Source organism: Neovison vison, chromosome 11 (genome assembly GCF_020171115.1).
Source record: "Neovison vison isolate M4711 chromosome 11, ASM_NN_V1, whole genome shotgun sequence".
In the NCBI taxonomy this organism is placed as follows: Eukaryota; Metazoa; Chordata; class Mammalia; order Carnivora; family Mustelidae; genus Neogale; species Neogale vison.
This window is the reverse complement of record NC_058101.1, coordinates 136,124,114-136,146,421: the sequence shown is the minus strand read 5'-3', so window position 1 is coordinate 136,146,421 and position 22,308 is coordinate 136,124,114. Positions and strand designations below refer to the sequence as shown.

Sequence of the window (22,308 nt, the reverse complement as noted above, 5' to 3'; positions counted from 1 at the left end):
TTTAATGCAGAAATAAAATTTAGCCAGGGTGACCATTAAAAGTAAGAGTTTGAAAGAGACTGATGACATTTGAGCAGCTGTGAGATAATTTAGAGCTCCCGGATCCCAGCCATCCTTTGCGTTTTCCTGTCTTCAGTGAGAACCATCATTTTGGTCTCCCATACCATATTGGAAGGATTAGAGGCCAGCAGGAAACATGGCAGAGTGGAATACAGAACTCAGCCTTCTGATTCAAAAGAGCTTTTCTGTTCCATGAGTCCTCTAAAGCTGCGATCAAATGCACTTTTTGTGGATTTATGGTCGAGAATTATGTAACATTCGTAGGTATTTTTGTTTTCTAAATATTCCATATATGAAGCTATAAATTGCAACTACGTAACATGGCAAAACTCCAGGATATGATAAATCAAATAAACATGACATAAGCATACTGGCCTATTGTTGGACGTTCCTATGCCTGGAACTTTGTTTCTGTTTTGTTGGTTTGTTTTTGTTGTGTTTTGGTTTTAATGATTTTGTTTGTTTGTTTTTAAGATTGTTTTTTTTTTTTTTTTGACAGGCAGAGATCACAAGTAGGCGGAGAGGTAGGCAGAGAGAGTGGGGGAGGCAGGCTCCCTGTTGAGCAGAGAGCCCCATTCAGGTCTCGATCCCAGGACCCTGGGATCATGACCTGAGCCAAAGGCAGAGGCTTTAACCCACTGAGCCACCCACGTGCCCCTTAATGTTTTAATATTTAAAAATACTTTAAAAGTACCCAAAATTTAATAATCAGTTATGTCTCTCAGAACCAAGACAGGATGAAGTCAGGAGTAAAAGAAATCCTTGTCCTTATTCATTCAGAACTTCATCTCTTTTCTAATAAGACTTTCTCCCCGCCCCCCACCCCATACCTTTCGACCAGGGTTTCTTTCTACTTTAAAGCTATTAACACACAGTCTAAATCTCATAATAAACACACACACACACACACACACACACAACCCAAACATACTAGTTTCTTACTGCTGCTGTGGCAAATTACCACAGATTTAGGTGCTTAAATGACACACATTTATTCTCCTAGAGCTATGGTGGTTGCAAGTCTAAAATGGGCAAGCAGTGCGGGACCTTCCAAAGGGAGGTGAGGATCTATTTCCTTGAATTTTGCCCATCTTCTCCAGACTGCCCTCATTCCTTGGCTCAAGTCCCTTTGCTCCATCTTTAAAACCAACAGTCTAGCAACTTCTCTCTCCATGACCTCTTGCTTCCTTCTTGTAAGTACCCCTGTGACCACATCAACCCCACCCAGATAATCCAGGATAATCCCTACATTTCAAGATCTTTACTTTAACCACAGTTCCTTGTACCATATAAGGTAACATGCTTGGTTTCTGGGGATCAGGACATGGACATCTTTGGGGAGGTGAGGAACATTTTGTCTACTACGAAAAGGAAGAGCTAAATGTTTTCACCCTCTGCGATTTCAAGGAAAATGACCACAGACACTTATGACTCCATGATTTCACACTGTCTTAAGGAACTAAAGCCTGCAGCGCAAGTCTGGCCCTCAGGCTGTTTTTGTAATTAAACTTTTATTGGACCACAACCATGTGCATTCATTTGTGTATTGTCTGTGGATGCTTTCACACTCAAACAGCAGAATTAAATTGTAACAACACAGACCCATAGTCTACAAAGTCCATATTTCCTCTCTTGCCCTTTAAAGAAAGTTTTCTGACAAGCCGTCATTAGCTCTATTTTTACTTGTTAGGATTGAGTTTCAAATTCATAAGGCTACACAAAATCTTGATCATGGTTGAATTATCCAATAAAATGGTATGTAATTCTTATTACTAATCATTGTCATAATTATAGTTACTATTTGGATATAATATGTCAATGTTTATTGGCTTTTAATATGCTATTATGGCAGACACTTTATATGCAAGCTCATTTAATGCACACACAGAATTCCTGAGTATTAGCTCCAATTTCCAAAGGAAGAAACTGAGACTTAAAAGGATTAATATTTTTCTCAAGATAATATGGCTAGTTAGGTTTAGACACAAGTCACTTTAAGTTCAAAATATATGTTCCTAAAGGGGCCTGGATGGCTCAACCAGGTAATCATCTGCCTTCGGCTGGCATCATGATCCCAGGCTTCACATCAATCTCCCTGCTCAGTGGGGAGTCTGCTTCTTCCTCTCTCCCTCCTCGCTGTTCATGCATTCTCCCTCTCTCTCAAATAAACAACTTTATTTTTAAAATCTTAAAACACACACACACAAAATGTACATTCCTGATCCCTCCAAGTCTCTGTTAGGTATTCATTTTACTTAATCATCATAATTTTATCTTTTAATATTTTCCATTTAAATCATTGTATATGCACACATACACAGCAATTATGGATGCAGGATGCTAAAATTAAAAAAAAATTAGATAAAATGTAGGAGAAAATCTTGGGCTTGAAGGTATTTAAGCTCCTGTCAGCTTCATAAACTTGCCAACATACCTAACTGCCAGGGACAACTTCCTTATCTCTAAGTATCATCTGTGATACAAACCTGAGATAATATACACGATACCAGTTTGAAACCTTTAGGCACTATACACACACATGTGTCTTTTTTTTTTTTTTTTTTTTTTTACACACATTAGTTCTTAATGCTATTTAGTCTGAGTACAGTTTTGTGAGGTACAGGAAGGGCCCAGTCAAACTGCCTTTTATTATTTGGAGAACACTCCTAGAAATGGAAAACTGGAGAATATGTATATTTTTATTTGTGGAATTACATGAGACAGTACTTATCTTGGAATAGGCCCCTTTTAAAGGACTCTCTCAGGATCTCTGGATCCCAGATCTCTACCTTATTACATGTATATAAAGATAGTATTCTAATGTATTATAAAGATCAGAGCATATGTCAAAAAAGTATATGAAAGAATATACAAAAAAATCTTCAAGAACCAATATAATCATTCATAGACACAATTCTATTTAACTTTTATATTTAGCTTTATAATAGTAAACTTATGATCTAGGGACCAAAATTAATGTTTATTATGAATATAGACATAATTTAAGATACTATTATATTCAAATTATTGTTTCATATTACTGGACAGTATTCTCTGTGTCATTTTTTTAAAAAAATCACCCTTAGAGATTTCCTGCTTGTATATCAGATGGTATACTCCAGCCTGAATCTATTTTGGCTACACATTCTGGACTTTACCCACAGCAAATCTGTCAGGAGAGGATAAGCAGGAACCACTGGTGTTACCTTTACTTTCAGAATATGTGCAGTCCCACATATTTAAATGCATGTATGGGATTAAAGATGGCTCCATATTGTCTGCTACTCTCCCCATTGAGATATGAAACTTAATTCTCTGCTGCATGAATCTGGACCAGCCTTTGTAATTTCCTTAACCAATAGGATGTGAGAAGGTAACATTTAGGGGCTTCTGTGGTGTCCTCCTGGGACTCCTGAAATACTCTACTTGGGGACCCATTACTACCATGTGAAGAGTATGGTTCTGAGACCAACATGCTAGAATGGTCATGTGTAAGTGTTCTCATTGTTCCAGCTGAGATACCTTCTAGCCCTCTCCATCAAGATGACAGGCATACAATTAAAGCCACCTTGACCCTCCAAACCAGACTATACCCAGGTGAATATCACTGACCTTGATCACTGCCATGGGCAACAGAAGAATCATCAGAAAAGCACTACGGAAATCATGACCTTCCTTCTCCACAAACCATGGGATATAATAAAATGGTCTTTGTTTGAAGCCATGAGGTTTGGGGTTAGTTTATTATGAAACAATAGATAACTAAAACAGTGCATAAGAAAGAATAGTTGTGTTATACTGCCCAAAGTCTTAAATTTCTGTAAATCTGTAGTAAGCTGACCACCACTTACAGTTCAGTCCTTACATTACTGCACAATAATAGACATTAGACATGGTTGATCACATTGTGAACTGACTATACTTATGGTAAGGAAATACTATGCACAAAAATATTCATATCACTCAAAGGGCACTGAATTTTATTATAAGTCATTTACCTCCAGAATCGCAATATTGGCTAAATAACTGTGATATTTGTAGTCTTACAAATAAACAAATTAACTGAAATACAGATATCTGAGCCATAGTGAAAGGCTTGTTTCACCCACAAACCACTACCTGCATATAATCCAACACAACTCTATATCAAGGTAAAGGAATATTTGTGTTAGAAAGAACAGTAAGTCTCTTAAAATTCACAAACAGTGGTTTTCTTTATAGCTCATGAAACTGTCTTTAGAAACAATTTCCTTTCCTTTGCTTTGATATGAATAAGTGAAATATTTAAAAATGTTTCCTTATTTTTCCATGGAGCCTAAGTAAAGAGAAGTAACAATATAAGTTGTAAAGAAAGCTCCAATGTCTACATAGAGAGATCAAATGTTTTCTTTGCTTTCTGTCTTTGCCCTGGTGGATAGAGTTTAGCTTGTAACTGAGTATCTATCAGCAGCTCTTGGCCTAACGGTATTAAAAGATTTAATAATTTTCCAAATTTCTTTGGAATCTATTTTCCAAATTAAGTTTGGGTTCAAGTTCTTCCATGAAAATTAAGGATCCGTGAAAATTAAGGATACTAAAGAAACCAGGAAAAATGCATCTATCTTGAACAATGTATCTTTTTTATAACATTTGATATACAATAAGTATCTAACTACATAGGAAGATGACTGAATGATTTCAAATGGAATTATAAACAGGGTTGGCCAAATGTCCATTGGTTAATATCTGCTATAAATAGCAATTTCAGTCTTAAAGTAGATAAGATTAGTTAGCAGTTATATAACAAGAAGGGAGACAATGACAGTAGATAGACGCAACAACACTGAAGTGGTAAGAATTAAAAAATATGGAACTAAAACATCACTTGAAGTTGGCAGCTGAGGTTATGACACACTTTCTAGTGATCCTAACTGTTAGAGTATATTGAACGTCAAGTTTATATGAATATGACTAGTAGGTTAAGAAACTGGGAATCAGTATTGTGTTTCAATTTAGAAACTTTGGGGTGCAGTTATGTGCATTTTAACAAACCTTCCAGGTAATTTTGATGCATGCTAATATTTGAGAAAGCCTAAGGTTAAACTGTACTGACTTCCACAAAGATCACAAAATCAAATACTTAAAAGATCAATATGTGCCCAAAGCTTTAGTTTTCTTCCTGAGAATTTCCTTCTTAGGATACTAGTAAGCATGACCACTGTTGACAGACATGTTTTATATCCTGACCCTCAAGGGGAATATTTGCATGAAAATTAAAATGTGCAATTTGTAAAGGAACAGACTATTCTAGAGTTGGAAGGGGAGTTCAATAACCTGAAAGATACAAAAGTAAAAAAGAATCAAATATTGTCATTTTTAAAATTGGGGTATATCAGGAGTTCTACTTCTTCTTGGATATAGATAGCTGGAACTAGTGTTGCTTCTACCCTAACAACAAGAAAAACCCATGTAAACTTTAAAAATCACAACTTCGCTGAACACACATCAAAGAGCTGAAATCACTAGTCAACCAAGTAATATGTAATGCACTGAATCTCAGCCCCCTCCAAGGAGAAATGGGACACAAGCCCCTGCTCACCAGTCGCAGACCATGGAAGGAGGAGATGTGCTGGGTGCTATACAAAGTAGTCAGCTATAATTTTTAATAAATGGGTAGAAGTCAGGTGTGGACTAGAGTTAAGAATACAAAGCCCCTGGGAGCACCAGACACAGGGGGTGTTAGAACCAACTTAAAGGCTCTTCTCTTGTTCATGAAAAAAATCATGGGCTGTCCAGAAGGCCAAGTGTCTTCCTCAGTGTTGCAGGTTTGGAGGAGTGAAGTGGTCACTGCTATGAGCAAAATATGCAGCCCTGATGCAACCCTTCCCTAGAAAACAAACCTTACGCTCCTGGGAGAGGGAAAGAAAACCCTGTCACCACAAGAACAAAGATACAGACCCACTGTAGCCAAGCAAAAACCAAAAAACAAAAAACAAAAAACAAAAAAAACAAAATAAGATCAACAAAACCCCACAATAAACATGTCTGCCTCTGGAGATGCACTGGTCACAGGATCCTACAGCAAGAACAATAGAGGTCTATTACCACTCTGGAAGGGACAAGAAACTCTCATGGAAGACCAACCAGAGATATGAGATGGAGTTTGGTCGCCACAGAAGAAAGACACAGGACCACTGAGAAATGCCATCTCCAAGACCTAAATCTTCAGAGCCTACAGTGGAAGCTGTACTAAGACAATAGCGAACCCCTTGTCCTTGCCACCAGAGTAACAAGCACCCGGTAAGAAGAAACTGCAGTCTACCACTAGGAAGGCAAAGTGTGGAGAGGAAAATAACTCATGGTGTAAATAAACAAGGAAGCTAAAGCTAAAGTAGAAACATTGTGAAATGCTGCTGAAATCCCAGCCTTCAGTTAAAAAAAAAAAAAAAAAAAAAGGAATTTAAGGCCAATGGTGCACTAAAGACTATCATAGGAACAAAATAAACCAAACTCAGCTTTACCAACTAGATATTTCCTCAATACCATCCACTCCCACACACACACGTGCTAATAGCCTCAGAAGAGCTGTGTCAAGTTCCAGACATAAAGTCTTTACTGTCATCCAAATAGTGCTAGGTATATGATAAAAAATTACATGACAGGGGTGCTTGGGTGGCTCAGTGGGTTAAAGCCTCTGCCTTCTGCTCAGGTCATGATCCCAGGGTTCTGGGATCGAGCCCCGCATCGGGCTCTCTGCTCTGCAGGGAACCTGCTTTCTCCCCTCTCTCTCTCTGCCTGCCTCTCTGCCTAATTGAGATTTCTCTCTGTCAAATAAATAAAATCTTTAAAAAAAAAAATTACATGACACACAAAAAGAGAAAAAATACACTACTAAAACAGAAAATAACAAACAGAACAGACACAGACATAACCCCTATGTTTAAACTATGAGACAGAAGCTAAGTAACTAAGATTGAGGCACCCAGATGGCTCTGTCAGACATGGAGCCTGCTTGAGATTCTCTCTCTCCATCTCCCTCTGCTCCCACCACTGTCTGCATACTCTCTCTTAAAAAAAAATTAAAATAACTATAAATACTATGCTAAAGATGATAGTAAAGAATCACTTTCTTATACTACACACAAAAATAAATCCAAAATAGATAAATACCTAACAGTGAGACAGAAACCCATCAAAAATGCTAGAGGAGAACATAAGCAGCAAACTCTTTGACCTTGGCCACAGCAACGTTTTGCTAAACATGTCTCCAGAGGCAAGGAAAACAAAAGCAAGAATGAACTATTGGGACTTTATCAAAATAAAAAGTTACTGCACAGTGAATGAAATGATCAACAAAACTGTAAGGTAGCTTACAGAATGGGAGAAGATATTTGCAAATTGCTTATCTGATAAAGAGTTACCATCCAAAATAACTTATTTAATTCAACCACCTGAAAACCAAATAATCCAGTTGAAAAGTGGAGAGAAGACACCAGAGCTTATTCTATCTGTGTACATGCACAAGAAAGACCATGTGAGCATACAACAACAAAGTAGCGGTCTACAAACCAGGAGATGAGGCATTACCAGACACCAACCTGACAGCACCTTAATCTTAAACTTCTAGCCTCCAAAACTGTAAGAAAATATTTTTTTAATTGTTATAGTCTCTCAGTCAGCCTCTCAAAATAACATTGATGGTATTTTGGTTTGGCAACCCAAGCAAACTAATAAACATGAAAGCTATGATAATGAGTCAAATGAAAATGTTAGAATTAAAAAAACATGGTAAGAGGGGAAAATAATGTGTTAATAAGCTCATCAAGGAGACTCAAGACAACCAAAGAAATAATCACTGAACTTGAAGACAGGTCCACAGAAATTTATTCAAACTTAGACTCAAGAAGAGTGAAAGAAAATTAACAGAGCACCCAAGATTATGGTATAATATAAAACAGCCTACTATATGTGTAATTTGAATCACAGAAGGAAAGGAGAGACTATAGTAAAAAAGAATCTTGTGAAGAAATTATGGCAGAGAATTTTCAGAAATTGTTAACAAACATCATAATACAGATGCAAGAAATTCAGAGAATTTTCAGAAAAATGAATCCCACAATATTTCTAAACACACACATACACCTAGATACATTACATTCAAACTTCTCATAAAAAAATGTTGAAGATGGGGGGAGGAGTCAAGATGGCGGAGAAGTAGCAGGCTGAGACTACTTCAGCTAGCAGATCAGCTAGACAGCTTATCTAAAGATTGCAAACACCTGCAAATCCATTGGCAGATCGAAGAGAAGAAGAACAGCAATTCTAGAAACAGAAAAACAACCACTTTCTGAAAGGTAGGACTGGCGGAGAAGTGAATCCAAAGCCACGGGAAGGTAGACCCCGGGGAGAGGGGCCGGCTCCCGGCAAGCGCTAGAGCAGCGGAGCACAAAATCAGGACTTGTAAAAGTCTGTTCCACTGAGGGACATCGCTCCGGAGGCTAAACCGGGGCGAAGCCCACGCGGGGTCGGCGTGACCTCAGGTCCCGCGGGGTCACAGAAGGATCAAGGGTGTCTGAGTGTCGCAGAGCTTGCGGATATTGGAACGGGGAAGCCGGCTGCAGAGACAGAGCTGACAGTAAGCTCGCAGCTCCGAGTTGCCTTGAACCGGTTGCAGGCTCGGTGAGCTCGGAGCGCGGCCTAAGGTTAGGCAGACGCGAGTTACTAGGAGCTGTTCGCTGAGGGCGCACTGGGGAGCGGGGACCCGGGCCCTCGGCTCCTCCGGGCCGGAGACCAGGAGGCCGCCATTTGTATTCTCGTCCTCCGGAACTCTACAGAAAATGCTCAGGGAACAAAAGCTCCTGAAAGCAAAGCCGAACAGATCACTCAGCCCGGCCCCTGGGAAGGGCGGTGTAATTCCGCCTGGGGCAAAGACACTTGAGAATCACTACAACAGGCCCCTCCCCCAGAAGATCAACAAGAAAGCCAGGCAAGACCAAGTTCACCTACCAAGGAGTGCAGTTTCAATACCAAGGAGAGAGCAGCAGAATTTCAGAGGAGGAGAAAACAAACCACCGAACTCATGGCTTTCTGCCTGTGATTTTTTAGTCTTGCAGTTAATTTAATTTTTTTCTTTTTCATTTTTTTTTCTCTTCTTCTGCTAAAATTTTTTATAACTTTTACCCTTTTCTTTTTTAACGTTTTTTAACTAGATTATCTAATATATATATTTTTTTCTTTGTTATACTTTTCTTTATTCATTTTCTTTTTCTTTAATTCTTTTTTTTTCTTTTTTTTCTTTCTATATTTTTGAACCTCTTTTTATCCCCAAATCAGAAGAGATCCTAATCTCTTCAATCTTTTTTTTTCTTAATTCTTTTTTAAATTCTTGATTGAATTTTTAATTCAATCTCTTTTTTTTAATTCTTTTTTTCTTTTTTTTCTTTCTTTCTTTTTGAACCTCTTTTTATCCCCAAATCAGAAGAGATCCCATCAGAAGAGATTGGGAGATCCCAAACAGAAGAGATTGGGAGATCCCAATCAAAGGAGATCCCAATCAGAGGAGATCCCTCATCCAATCGTGAGGGGGGAGAAATCCCCCCTCACGATTTGGGATCTCTTCTGATTTGGTTAAAGCATATTTTCCTGGGATTGTTGCCACCCTTTTAGTATTTTGCTTGCTCCTTCATATACTCTTAGCTGGACAAAATGACAAGGCAGAAAAATTCACAACAAAAAAAAGAACAAGAGGCAGTACCGAAGGCTAGGGACCTAATCAATACAGACATTGGTAATATGTCAGATCTAGAGTTCAAAATGACAATTCTCAAGGTTCTAGCCGGGCTTGAAAAAGGCATGGAAGATATTAGAGAAACCCTCTCCAGAGATATAAAAGCCCTTTCTGGAGAAATAAAAGAACTAAAATCTAACCAAGTTGAAATCAAAAAAGCTATTAATGAAGTTCAATCAAAAATGGAGGCTCTCACTGCTAGGATAAATGAGGCAGAAAAAAGAATTAGCGATATAGAAGACCAAATGACAGAGAATAAAGAAGCTGAGCAAAAGAGGGACAAACAGCTACTGGACCATGAGGGGAGAATTCGAGAGATAAGTGACACCATAAGACGAAACAACATTAGAATAATTGGGATTCCAGAAGAAGAAGAAAGAGAGAGGGGAGCAGAAGGTATACTGGAGAGAATTATTGGGGAGAATTTCCCCAATATGGCAAAGGGAACGAGCATCAAAATTCAGGAGGTTCAGAGAACGCCCCTCAAAATCAATAAGAATAGGCCCACACCCCGTCACCTAATAGTAAAATTTACAAGCCTTAGTGACAAAGAATAAATCCTGAAAGCAGCCCATGACAAGAAGTCTGTAACATACAATGGTATAAATATTAGATTGGCAGCAGACTTATCCACAGAGACCTGGCAGGCCAGAAAGAACTGGCATGATATATTCAGTGCACTAAATGAGGAAAACATGCAGCCAAGAATACTATATCCAGCTAGGCTATCATTGAAAACAGAAGGAGAGATTAAAAAGCTTCCAGGACAAATAAAAACTAAGAGAATTTGTAAACACCAAACCACCCCTACAGGAAATATTAAAAGGGGTCCTCTAAGTAAAGATAGAGCCTAAAAGTAGTAGACCAGAAAGGAAGAGAGACAATATACAGTAACAGTCACCTTACAGGCAATACAATGGCACTAAAATCATATCTCTCAATAGTTACCCTGAATGTTAATGGGCTAAATGCCCCAATCAAAAGACACAGGGTATCAGAATGAATAAAAAAACAAAACCCATCTATATGTTGCCTCCAAGAAACTCATTTTAAACCCGAAGACACCTCCAGACTTAAAGTGAGGGGGTGGAAAAGAATTTACCATGCTAATGGACATCAGAAAAAAGCAGGAGTGGCAATCCTTATATCAGATCAATTAGATTTTAAGCCAAAGACTATAATAAGAGATGCGGAAGGACACTATATCATACTCAAAGGGCCTGTCCAACAAGAAGATCTAACAATTTTAAATATCTCTGCCCCCAACGTGGGTGCAGCAAACTATATAAACCAATTAATAACAAAATCAAAGAAACACATCAACAATAATACAATAATAGTAGGGGACTTTAACACTCCCCTCACTGAAATGGACAGATCATCCAAGCAAAAGATCAACAGGGAAATAAAGGCCTTAAATGATACACTGGGTGAGATGGACATCACAGATATATTCAGAACATTTCATCCCAAAGCAACAGAATACACATTCTTCTCTAATGCACATGGAACATTCTCCAGAATAGATCACATCCTCGGTCCTAAATCAGGACTCAACCGGTATCAAAAGATTGGGATCATTCCCTGCATATTTTCAGACCACAATGCTCTGAAGCTAGAACTCAACCACAAGAGGAAGTTTGGAAAGAACACAAATACATGGAGACTAAACAGCATCCTTCTAAAGAATGAATGGGTCAACCGGGAAATTAAAGAAGAATTGAAAAAAATCATGGAAACAAATGATAATGAAAATACAACGGTTCAAAATCTGTGGGACACAACAAAGGCAGTCCTGAGAGGAAAATATATAGCGGTACAAGCTTTTCTCAAGAAACAAGAAAGGTCTTAGGTACACAACCTAACCCTACACCTAAAGGAGCTGGAGAAAGAACAAGAAAGAAACCCTAAACCCAGCAGGAGAAGAGAAATCATAAAGATCAGAGCAGAAATCAATGAAATAGAAACCAAAAAAACAATAGAAAAAATCAACCAAACTAGGAGCTGATTCTTTGAAAGAATTAATAAGATTGATAAACCCTTGGCCAGACATATCAAAAAGAAAAGAGAAAGGACCCAAATAAATAAAATCATGAATGAAAGAGGAGAGATCACAACTAACACCAAAGAAATACAAACTATTATAAGAACATACTATGAGCAACTCTACGCCAACAAATTTGACAATCTGGAAGAAATGGATGCATTCCTAGAAACATATAAACTACCAAAATTGAACCAGGAAGAAATAGAAAGCCTGAACAGACCCATAACCAGTAAGGAGATTGAAACAGTCATTAAAAATCTCCAAACAAACAAAAGCCCAGGGCCAGATGGCTTCCCGGGGGAATTCTACCAAACATTTAAAGAAGAACTAATTCCTATTCTCCTGAAACTGTTCCAAAAAATAGAAATGGAAGGAAAACTCCCAAACTCATTTTATGAGGCCAGCATCACCTTGATCCCAAAACCAGACAAGGATCCCATCAAAAAAGAGAGCTATAGACCAATATCCTTGATGAACACAGATGCAAAAATTCTCACCAAAATACTAGCCAATAGGATTCAACAGTACATTAAAAGGATTATTCACCACGACCAAGTGGGATTTATCCCAGGGCTGCAAGGTTGGTTCAACATCCGCAAATCACTCCATGTGATACAACACATCAATAAAAGAAAGAACAAGAACCATAAGATACTCTCAATAGATGCTGAAAAAGCATTTGGCAAAGTACAGCATCCCTTCCTGATCAAAACCCTTCAAAGTGTAGGGATAGAGGGCACATACCTCAATATCATCAAAGCCATCTATGAAAAACCCACCGCAAATATCATTCTCAATGGAGAAAAACTGAAAGCTTTTCCACTAAGGTCAGGAACACGGCAGGGATGTCCATTATCACCACTGCTATTCAACATAGTACTAGAAGTCCTAGCCTCAGCAATCAGACAACAAAAGGAAATTAAAGGCATCCAAATCGGCAAAGAAGAAGTCAAATTATCACTCTTCGCAGATGATATGATACTCTATGTGGAAAACCCAAAAGACTCCACTCCAAAACTGCTAGAACTTATACAGGAATTCAGTAAAGTGACAGGATATAAGATCAATGCACAGAAATCAGTTGCATTTCTCTACACCAACAACAAGACAGAAGAAAGAGAAATTAAGGAGTCAATCCCATTTACAATTGCACCCCAAACCATAAGATACCTAGGAATAAACCTAACCAAAGAGGCACAGAATCTATACTCAGAAAACTATAAAGTACTCATGAAAGAAATTGAGGAAGACACAAAGAAATGGAAAAATGTTCCATGCTCCTGGATTGGAAGAATAAATATTGTGAAAATGTCTATGCTACCTAAAGCAATCTACACATTTAATGCAATTCCTATCAAAGTACCATCCATCTTTTTCAAAGAAATGGAACAAATAATTTTAAAATTTATATGGAACCAGAAAAGACCTTGAATAGCCAAAGGAATATTGAAAAACAAAGCCAAAGTTGGTGGCATCACAATTCCGGACTTCAAGCTTTATTACAAAGCTGTCATCATCAAGACAGCATGGTACTGGCACAAAAACAGACACATAGACCAATGGAACAGAATAGAGAGCCCAGAAATAGACCCTCAACTCTATGGTCAACTAATCTTCGACAAAGCAGGAAAGAATGTCCAATGGAAAAAAGACAGCCTCTTCAATAAATGGTGTTGGGAAAATTGGACAGCCACGTGCAGAAAAATGAAATTGGACCATTTCCTTACACCACACACAAAAATAGATTCAAAATGGATTAAGGACCTCAATGTGAGAAAGGAATCCATCAAAATCCTTGAGGAGAACACAGGCAGCAACCTCTTCGACCTCAGCCGCAGCAACATCTTCCTAGGAACATCGCCAAAGGCAAGGGAAGCAAAGGCAAAAATGAACTTTTGGGATTTCATCAAAATCAAAAGCTTTTGCACAGCAAAGGAAACAGTTAACAAAACCAAAAGACAACTGACAGAATGGGAGAAGATATTTGCAAACGACATATCAGATAAAGGACTAGTGTCCAAAATCTATAAAGAACTTAACAAACTCAACACCCAAAGACCAAATAATCCAATCAAGAAATGAACAGAGGACATGAACAGACGTTTCTGCAAAGAAGACATCCAGATGGCCAACAGACACATGAAAAAGTGCTCCATATCACTTGGCATCAGGGAAATACAAATCAAAACCACAATGAGATATCACCTCACACCAGTCAGAATGGCTAAAATCAACAAGTCAGGAAATGACAGATGCTGGCGAGGATGCGGAGAAAGGGGAACCCTCCTACACTGTTGGTGGGAATGCAAGCTGGTGCAACCACTCTGGAAAACAGCATGGAGGTTCCTCAAAATGTTGAAAATAGAACTGCCCTATGACCCAGCAATTGCACTACTGGGAATTTACCCTAAAGATACAAACGTAGTGATCCAAAGGGGCACGTGCACCCGAATGTTTATAGCAGCAATGTCCACAATAGCCAAACTATGGAAAGAACCTAGATGTCCATCAACAGATGAATGGATCAAGAAGATGTGGTATATATACACAATGGAATACTATGCAGCCATCAAAAGAAACGAAATCTTGCCATTTGCGACAACATGGATGGAACTAGAGCGTATCATGCTTAGCGAAATAAGTCAAGTGGAGAAAGACAAATATCATATGATCTCCCTGATATGAGGAAGTGGTGATGCAACTTGGGGGCTTAAGTGGGTAGGAGAAGAATCCATGAAACAAGATGGGATAGGGAGGGAGACAAACCATAAGTGACTCTTAATCTCACGAAACAAACTGTGGGTTGCTGGGGGGAAGGGGGTTGGGAGAAGGAGGGTAGGGTTATGGACATTGGGGAGAGTATGTGCTTTTGGGTAAATTGGAAGGGGAGATGAGCCATGAGAGACTATGGACTCTGAAAAACAATCTGAGGGGTTTGAAGTGGTGGGGGGGTGGGAGGTTGGGGTACCAGGTGGTGGGTATTATAGAGGACACAGCTTGCATGGAGCACTGGGTGTGGTGAAAAAATAATGAATACTGTTTTTCTGAAAATAAATAAATTGGAAAAAAAATGTTGAAGATAGTAATGGGGGAAAAAAGGAATAAACATAGGATTTATAACAGGCTTTTGAGAAACCATGAAAGCGAAAATATAATGGAGTCAGTGTTTAAAGTATAGACAAGAAAATGAAATTGTCATCCTAAAATTTTATACCCAGTGAAAATATCCTTAAAAAAAGTGATACTGCAGAGACATAACCTACACAAAATATAAAATGAATCTGTCTTCAGACAGAAGGAATGTTATAGCAGACAAAATGTGGATCTACAAAACACAATGTCTTCAGAAAATTCCAATAGATTGGAAAATCTATTTTCCAATTTCTTTAGCTAACCACACTGTTAAAAAGAACACAGCCCATAAGCTTCAGAATGGTCCTCTCAATCAGGACCTCAGACAGGACTGGCAAATAATCATGTTCCCACAATACTGTCACCTTACCATCTAGCATCTTTCCAAACAGTGGCTAAAATAAACTGACGTCTCTGTTTGGAAAGACATTTACTGATATTTTACAAATACAGTGATTGCAAGAAACTCCAGGTAGCTGTGAAGGTCTTGGTGACTTTCTCTAATTTTATTATTATAATGTCACATATAAGTATGCTGGCTGACATTTCCTCCTGATTTTGACAACAGCATTTATGGAAAATTATTAAATTATTAAAATTTCTATATTCTTTTTTTTTAAAGATTTTATTTATTTATTTGACAGAGAGAAATCACAAGTAGGCAGAGAGGTAGGCAGAGAGAGAGAAAGGGAAGCAGGCTCCCTGCTGAGCAGAGAGCCCGATGCGGGACTCAATCCCAGGACTCTGAGATCATGACCTGAGCCGAAGGCAGCGGCTTAACCCACTGAGCCACCCAGGCGCCCTAAAATTTCTATATTCTTATTATTATTTCCTTACATTATACTCTTCAAGTATCTGAAGCCTGTGATAAAACTTAATATATATTACCAGATGATCAGGACAGAATGCAAGACAAAGAACACAGGAGGAAAGACAAACATTAAATTTATATTTGAATTTAGGGGAGTTCTAAGGAGACCAGTATCTATCTAGGGAAGGCAATGATGTTATGAAAAAATGATTTGTCATTACAAGACAACATTTTTTATAAAAAATACATGTATTTCATCTATGAGGTATATAGAATTGACACAAGCAGTACTATGTTATGTTTATGTGAGCAGTTATTTTATTTCTTTCTTGCTGACTTTCAGATGATTTCTTGTTCCTTTTTTATTTTCCCCTCTTGGTAAGATCATGACCAATAACATGTTAGGAAGTAGAGCCTACTGTTCTGCAGTAACTTTGATAATGCCTTTTAAATCATCCAGGATAAGAACACCATATAAGAACTGTTTGGCTGCCATTACTGCATCTTGATCTAGGAAAGCAGGGATTTGTTCAGTGTAAGTAGGAAAGCATAAGAAAGAAAATCTTTTCCAGCTGCCCACTAATTCAATTCTATTAAATAAATAATCATTTTACTTCCATGTGCTGGCCACTAAAGACAAGGGCAATCAGCTTAACAGAAAGAAGAAGTACGAGCTCACTTACTAATTTGATTCGGTGACCAGGAGTGGTACTGATTTCCCAAGTGCATTCCTTCCTGCTTGGGTACTTGTCTGGCCAGTTGGGGCTGGTGATGAAGCCACTTGGACTGTGGATCTTCTGTTCACACTCAGCTGTGCCAATAACAATAATATCAATCAGTGTGGAAATCCATCCCAGGATTGGTTTAGCAAGAAAGTAGCCTATTTGCCCCCTATGCTGTGGAAAGATTTTTCTGAATACTAACTAATCACCACTCCAGTCTCTGTTATCATAGTTTTCTGCTTTGGCAAACATGTCACTGATCATAATCAGGCAATGTTTGTTTTCTAGATCACATGAAATTAAGTGCTTACAATGAATTAGGTAAATGCCTAAAAGAAAATGGAATAGTTTAAAATGCTGGATCTGAAAGCTCAGATTTTAACAAAGGAACATATATTGACAATTGAGGTTATCAACACTTGGCATGTGCAGAATATTTAATGCGATGCTACAAATGATAATCAATAGACTATCCCAATTTCAATTCATCTTTTTCTATTAGCAGAAACATCATTTACAGCTAATTAACATCATTAAGCCATTTTATGGATCATGTATTTACATTTTCTCTCACCCTTAAACACTTGAATATCTAAACCATAATTTTAGCTGCTGAAGTAAATTAACCCTAATTTTATCAAAATAAAATGCAGCACTAAGGAGAAAAATAAGTGAACAGCTACTAGCCATGGAAATAGCTTCTAAAGTGATTTTGAAATCTATTTCCTTCAATTCCTATGAAATTTCTTTCAGGATTTCACAATTAAAATGACCTTAACCTTAAAGGAGACTATTCCACATTGTAAATATCAAACTTCAAAAATGTTTAATGTCAAAAAAATTTTTAATATCCTCAGGCTCTGTCCATTCTCTGTAACCTATGAAGCAGGCCCCTACACATCTTAGTTTAGACTGGGAACTATTTGTTGTGTATTACGTATCCCATTCTAAAACACAACTAATTCTCTAAATTTTCCAAGAAATCTCTTTGGGGCAATTCTTTACTATATAGACAAAACACCTGTTACACTGTAGGGCTAAGCAATAAGTGTATAATGCCCAACAGAAATGTGTTGTTGCATCCCTTACGACTAGATCTTTCTTTTAATTGTGATAGGTTTCCATATGATATTTGACTCCTAACATAGGAATACAAAAATAAGAGAAGAAATTCAGCTCCTTTCAAACAATGTAGGATCATGTAACAAGTCTCAGAATCCAGATCTTAACAAGTTTCTATGTTCAATTTTCCCTGTTCTTGCTTTGCCATATGAAATATGGAGTCCCCAGGATATGGAAATAGTCTATAAGACAAAACCAGGAGGCCAACTACTAAACTGTAGAAGGTGTCCATACGTAGCAGAGGAAAAAGAAAATCCTAACCCTTTACTGGCAGTAAAAATGAACTTTATTAGGGATACCTAAATACTATTCTATCTAAAACCATGTTTCCTATGAAATCTTTTCTTGAAAATATATACTGTAATAAACAAGGAATTAAGGTCCCATTTTATGGTTGTTACTTGTGAGTCTTAAGGTACACGCATACTCTGCAAAAGCTGTCTCTTTTTTCTTTGAATTATCTTCCATAACTGCAAAATAACTAGACTATTCCCCAGCATGTTGGTTTAACAGAATACTGTACTAAATTACAAATATCAGAGCCTTACGGGTTTATCTTCATAAAAGAAAGTAAAAAGAGGGAAAAAACCCTGCTTGCATATGATTCTGAGCAATATCATTGGTTCAGTGAAAAAAAATAGAAAAAAAACCCCGACACGTGACAATATTTGAAAGGAACTGAATGGAACAAGGGTCAGTTCAAGATACCCTGTACTATTCCAATGTTCATACAAAGAGCTGCTATCTAACTGTGATTCTAGCCAGGAACCTACCAATCTCTATGTTATAACTAGTAACTAAAGTTATAAAATCTGCCATTGTAATTCTTCCAAACTGGGCATAAATCCAAATTAAGTAGAAAACTGAGGAGCAGACCTTCAAAGGATGAAATAAGAACCAAGTAACTGTTTCTTGTTCCCATCTACCTCAAAATGGCTAAGGAGATAATGGTATATATTTAGAAAAATATAAAATCAGAATATTATAAGATGTTGGGGACAAAAACTGATAGACTACTATTGTGCTATTGGGATGGGTTTTTGTTTTTTGGTTTTTGGTTTTTTGTTATGTTTTGTTCTGTTTTGCTTTGTTTTGTCAAACCCATGACTTAGAACTTTAAATGGCATAGTATCTACCATTTTCAAATGTCTTTCCTCTGGTAGGCATTTGAGTTTGATATGCTTGGTATTTAAAGTGCCATCACTTATGTAGCACTTATATGAGATATTCTGGGGAGGGAAATTAAACCAAATGCGAAACATTTAGCAGAAGTCGAGTTTAAATATGGAGACTGTTATAGGGTCTCTTTTACAAGAACCTCGGCATAATGTGGAGCTTTTCTGGCTGCCAGATGGCATCATAGCCACTTCGATGTCGATTACACAAAGTTATTCTAATGCCACCCATATGTGAAGTGCAGAACCTTTAGGTATTATGAGGTTTCCAATATTATGCCTTGGATATCTCAACACTGCACTTTTCTTTTCTTTTCTTTTCTTTTTTTTTTTTTTGACATTTGAATGGTCAACAATGATATCAGTCATTGATATGATTAACTCTACTTGGAAGCAGTGCTTGACCCAAACTACATGAAATTCTAGATGTTGTCAAGAAAAGAACACTCCTTCATACCTTCCTTGCAGTCATGTTTATTTTCATGCAGCACAAATCCATTACGGCATTGACACATGTAGCTTCCCATGGTGTTGACACACTCATGTTGACACCCACCATTATCCTTAGAACATTCGTCTTTGTCTAGCAAAAAGATAACCCCACAGTTTAGTAAGTAGCTTTAGAAACAAAGGGTAACAAAGTAGAGTCGTTTAGTTGTGGTTAACACTAGCAAAGGGTAAACTAAGTCACAGCTTTCTTTGATCCCAACATAAAACAAAACCCCCCCAATTTTTAGTGTCTTAGTTTTACCCATTCCTTGTTTAGCTTGGAGCCCTGTACCATGAATTGAGTTTTTAACACTGCTGACTCTCAGATAACAATTCACAGCCTCTTTCACTCCAATGCTGAAGCAGGAGTTTTGAGTAGGAGACAGGAAATGAATGAATTGTTTTCCAACTAACCCTAAACATTTATTGCCAATTTTTAAAAATAAATTTAAAACTGTGAGTATTTTGAATAAATGCAAGAACTGGCAATGTATTATGTATTATATTTTATATATATATATATATATATATATATTTCTAAAAAAAAATATATATATATATATATGCAAGAACTTCAATATATTAGCCATGGTGTAGAGACAGAGACTAAACAAGGTTCCAGAATTTATATATAACCACTTTTAAAAAAAATCACTCAGTATAATTACTGCAGTTGATTTTTTTGTTGTTGTTAACTTTGCTGCTATGGGTAGCACTAATGAATCTGAATACTTCATAACCATCCAAGACAGAAAAAGGCACCATTAGATTATCCTAAAGAAGTAATTTAATTTATATATTTGAAACAAATCTACTCCAGCAGACCAGTTTATTAATAAATGATTCCCTGAAAAGGCTCTTAGTGTGCTAGAGGTAAAGGTTAGAATAGGAAATATGAGCTTTAAGAAATAGCCAACACATTCACTACAGGGAAAAAAGCCAAACTAGATTAGCAGGCAGTCAATCCAGTGAGAGGCATCAGCCACCATTCTATGTCACTCAGCTGTCATTCCATGGCTGGCTTGTCCATTAAAGTCAAAACTGGCAGATTGTTCCTGACACACATAGATGATGACACATCACTCAGACTTTCATCACTCCCACAGCATAGAGAATGAAAAGGACACATGACAGTCATATCAGAGGTGGGTTGAATTCAAATTTTATACTGTCAACTGATTTTTCTAATGACAGTTTGTGAGCTCAAGGTAGCACACAGATAGCTAAAGCTATTTTTGCCTTTTTATCAAGTCAATATTCACTCTATGGAAATGGGCTTAGGAAATGAATTTTTATAGAAGAATCTGATCATAATTTATAAGGACATATCTTTTTTTTTCATTTTTGGAGACTGATTACATGACATAGCACACACATGCTTCTGGGATATATTCGTGTATTGGCTATATCAGAACATTCCAAAGGCATACAGGCAGTTCCAAAGTTTGAAAGAATATATCAGAATCAATACATCTGTGATTGATGTGTTCTCTAGCTACCTTTAACACCTACATTACATTTTTTTTTACTTATTATGTAGCCTAAGCAAAATAAAAGTAGAATAAAGAAAACCATTCTCTAAAAGAGCATCAACATGTATAAGAAATCAAAATACAGAATTAACCTTGTAAAATTAATTTAGGGAAATTTATAATCATGTCAAAGCCCTGTTCCCTTAATGGTGTCAACAGTAAAAATTACAGTTTATGAGTTATCAATGGCTTATGCAAAATGGGTGGATGGTAGGTCAGACTTCTAACCCTGATGGTGTCAGCCTCTTGCATTTTCCAATTCAGACACTTTTCTTTGCTAAATGGAAATAACCAATTTAAAATTTCCAGTGCCAGACTTACACACACAGAAATAGTTACATATTTCCTATGAAAATGTTTATATAATGAATGTTTGATGATCTTGAAACAACACCTGAGAGACTGAACTTTAGTTGTACTATAGGTCAACCAGACTTACGAGAGCTCACTGGAAATCTAACAAGTGTAACTCAATTAGTTTAGAGAAAATGAGTTCACATTTGCAATTGACTGGTAAACAGATTCTAAGTGCTCAGTGAACCAGTGATGGCAGGGACTGCTGGAATCCTTTCATCTGGACCTGTTTGGATTGGCATTCATGAGCAATATAAAAAAGCTAAAATACAAACATGAACACAAATTATTATTCATGCATTTTTAAGTCCATAGTTATTTTATAATCAAAACAATTCCAGTATTTCTAACATATTTCTAACATTTAAACTTCATTCTAGTGGAAATCTTAAGCCACTAGGTTATATTTCTAGGAAGAATTATTTTCTTTAGATTTGACAGAATGTATTATGATAGAAAATATCAAAATATAATATTACCACAATAGCTGTGGTAATGGTAACTAAAGAGAAATAAAGTTGAAAGTGAAACTGATTACATTGCATAGTACATTTATGTTGTTTGGGAAAAATAATTAATAATTTTAAAATAATCTTTAGAGGAAAAAGAAGGGGGAAGAAAAAAGAAGAAAAAGATTTTATACAGTCATTACTTTCTAAATATCCATAGTACTTTTTCTCCATTGATTAGTGTTTCCTGCCTTCATCTGCACTTTCTGAGGGTGCCTAATATAATTAATGTCACATGAAAATTAAGAGTAATCACAAGACACTACTAGAATATGTATATTCTATATGTATATTCATCTAGAGTTCAGCTAAAATTCAATTTGGCTTATGGCTTATGCAAAATGTGGACTAATGCAAACAGCAACTAAAAGCAGCAGAGGAAAGTTATCATGCCCAGCAAAGTAGCATATATAACTGTGCCTCTGTGTGTCAAATACATATGAAAAGAGAAAATTTCAGTAAACACAGAAATACTTAAAATTATGTACACAATTTACATCATGCAGACAAAGAAAGCTATTTATTTCAATAAACATTTTAAGTCATCCACATTAGTGAATACAGTGAGGTTATTTTTAAAATATTTGTT

The 22,308-nt window shown here is 36.9% G+C and overlaps 1 protein-coding gene across 1 annotated transcript in view; it reads right to left on the bottom strand.

The window, feature by feature from the left end:
- TLL1 (tolloid like 1) overlaps positions 1-22,308 on the bottom strand; it is a 224,753-nt gene that overhangs the window by 22,427 nt on the left and 180,018 nt on the right. Inside the window, exons 17-18 of the mRNA XM_044224805.1 lie at positions 19,293-19,418; positions 16,500-16,627 (exon numbers count right to left, since the gene is read on the bottom strand). Of these exons, the coding sequence (XP_044080740.1) occupies positions 16,500-16,627; positions 19,293-19,418 (254 nt within the window). The remainder of the gene's footprint in view (positions 1-16,499; positions 16,628-19,292; positions 19,419-22,308) is intronic.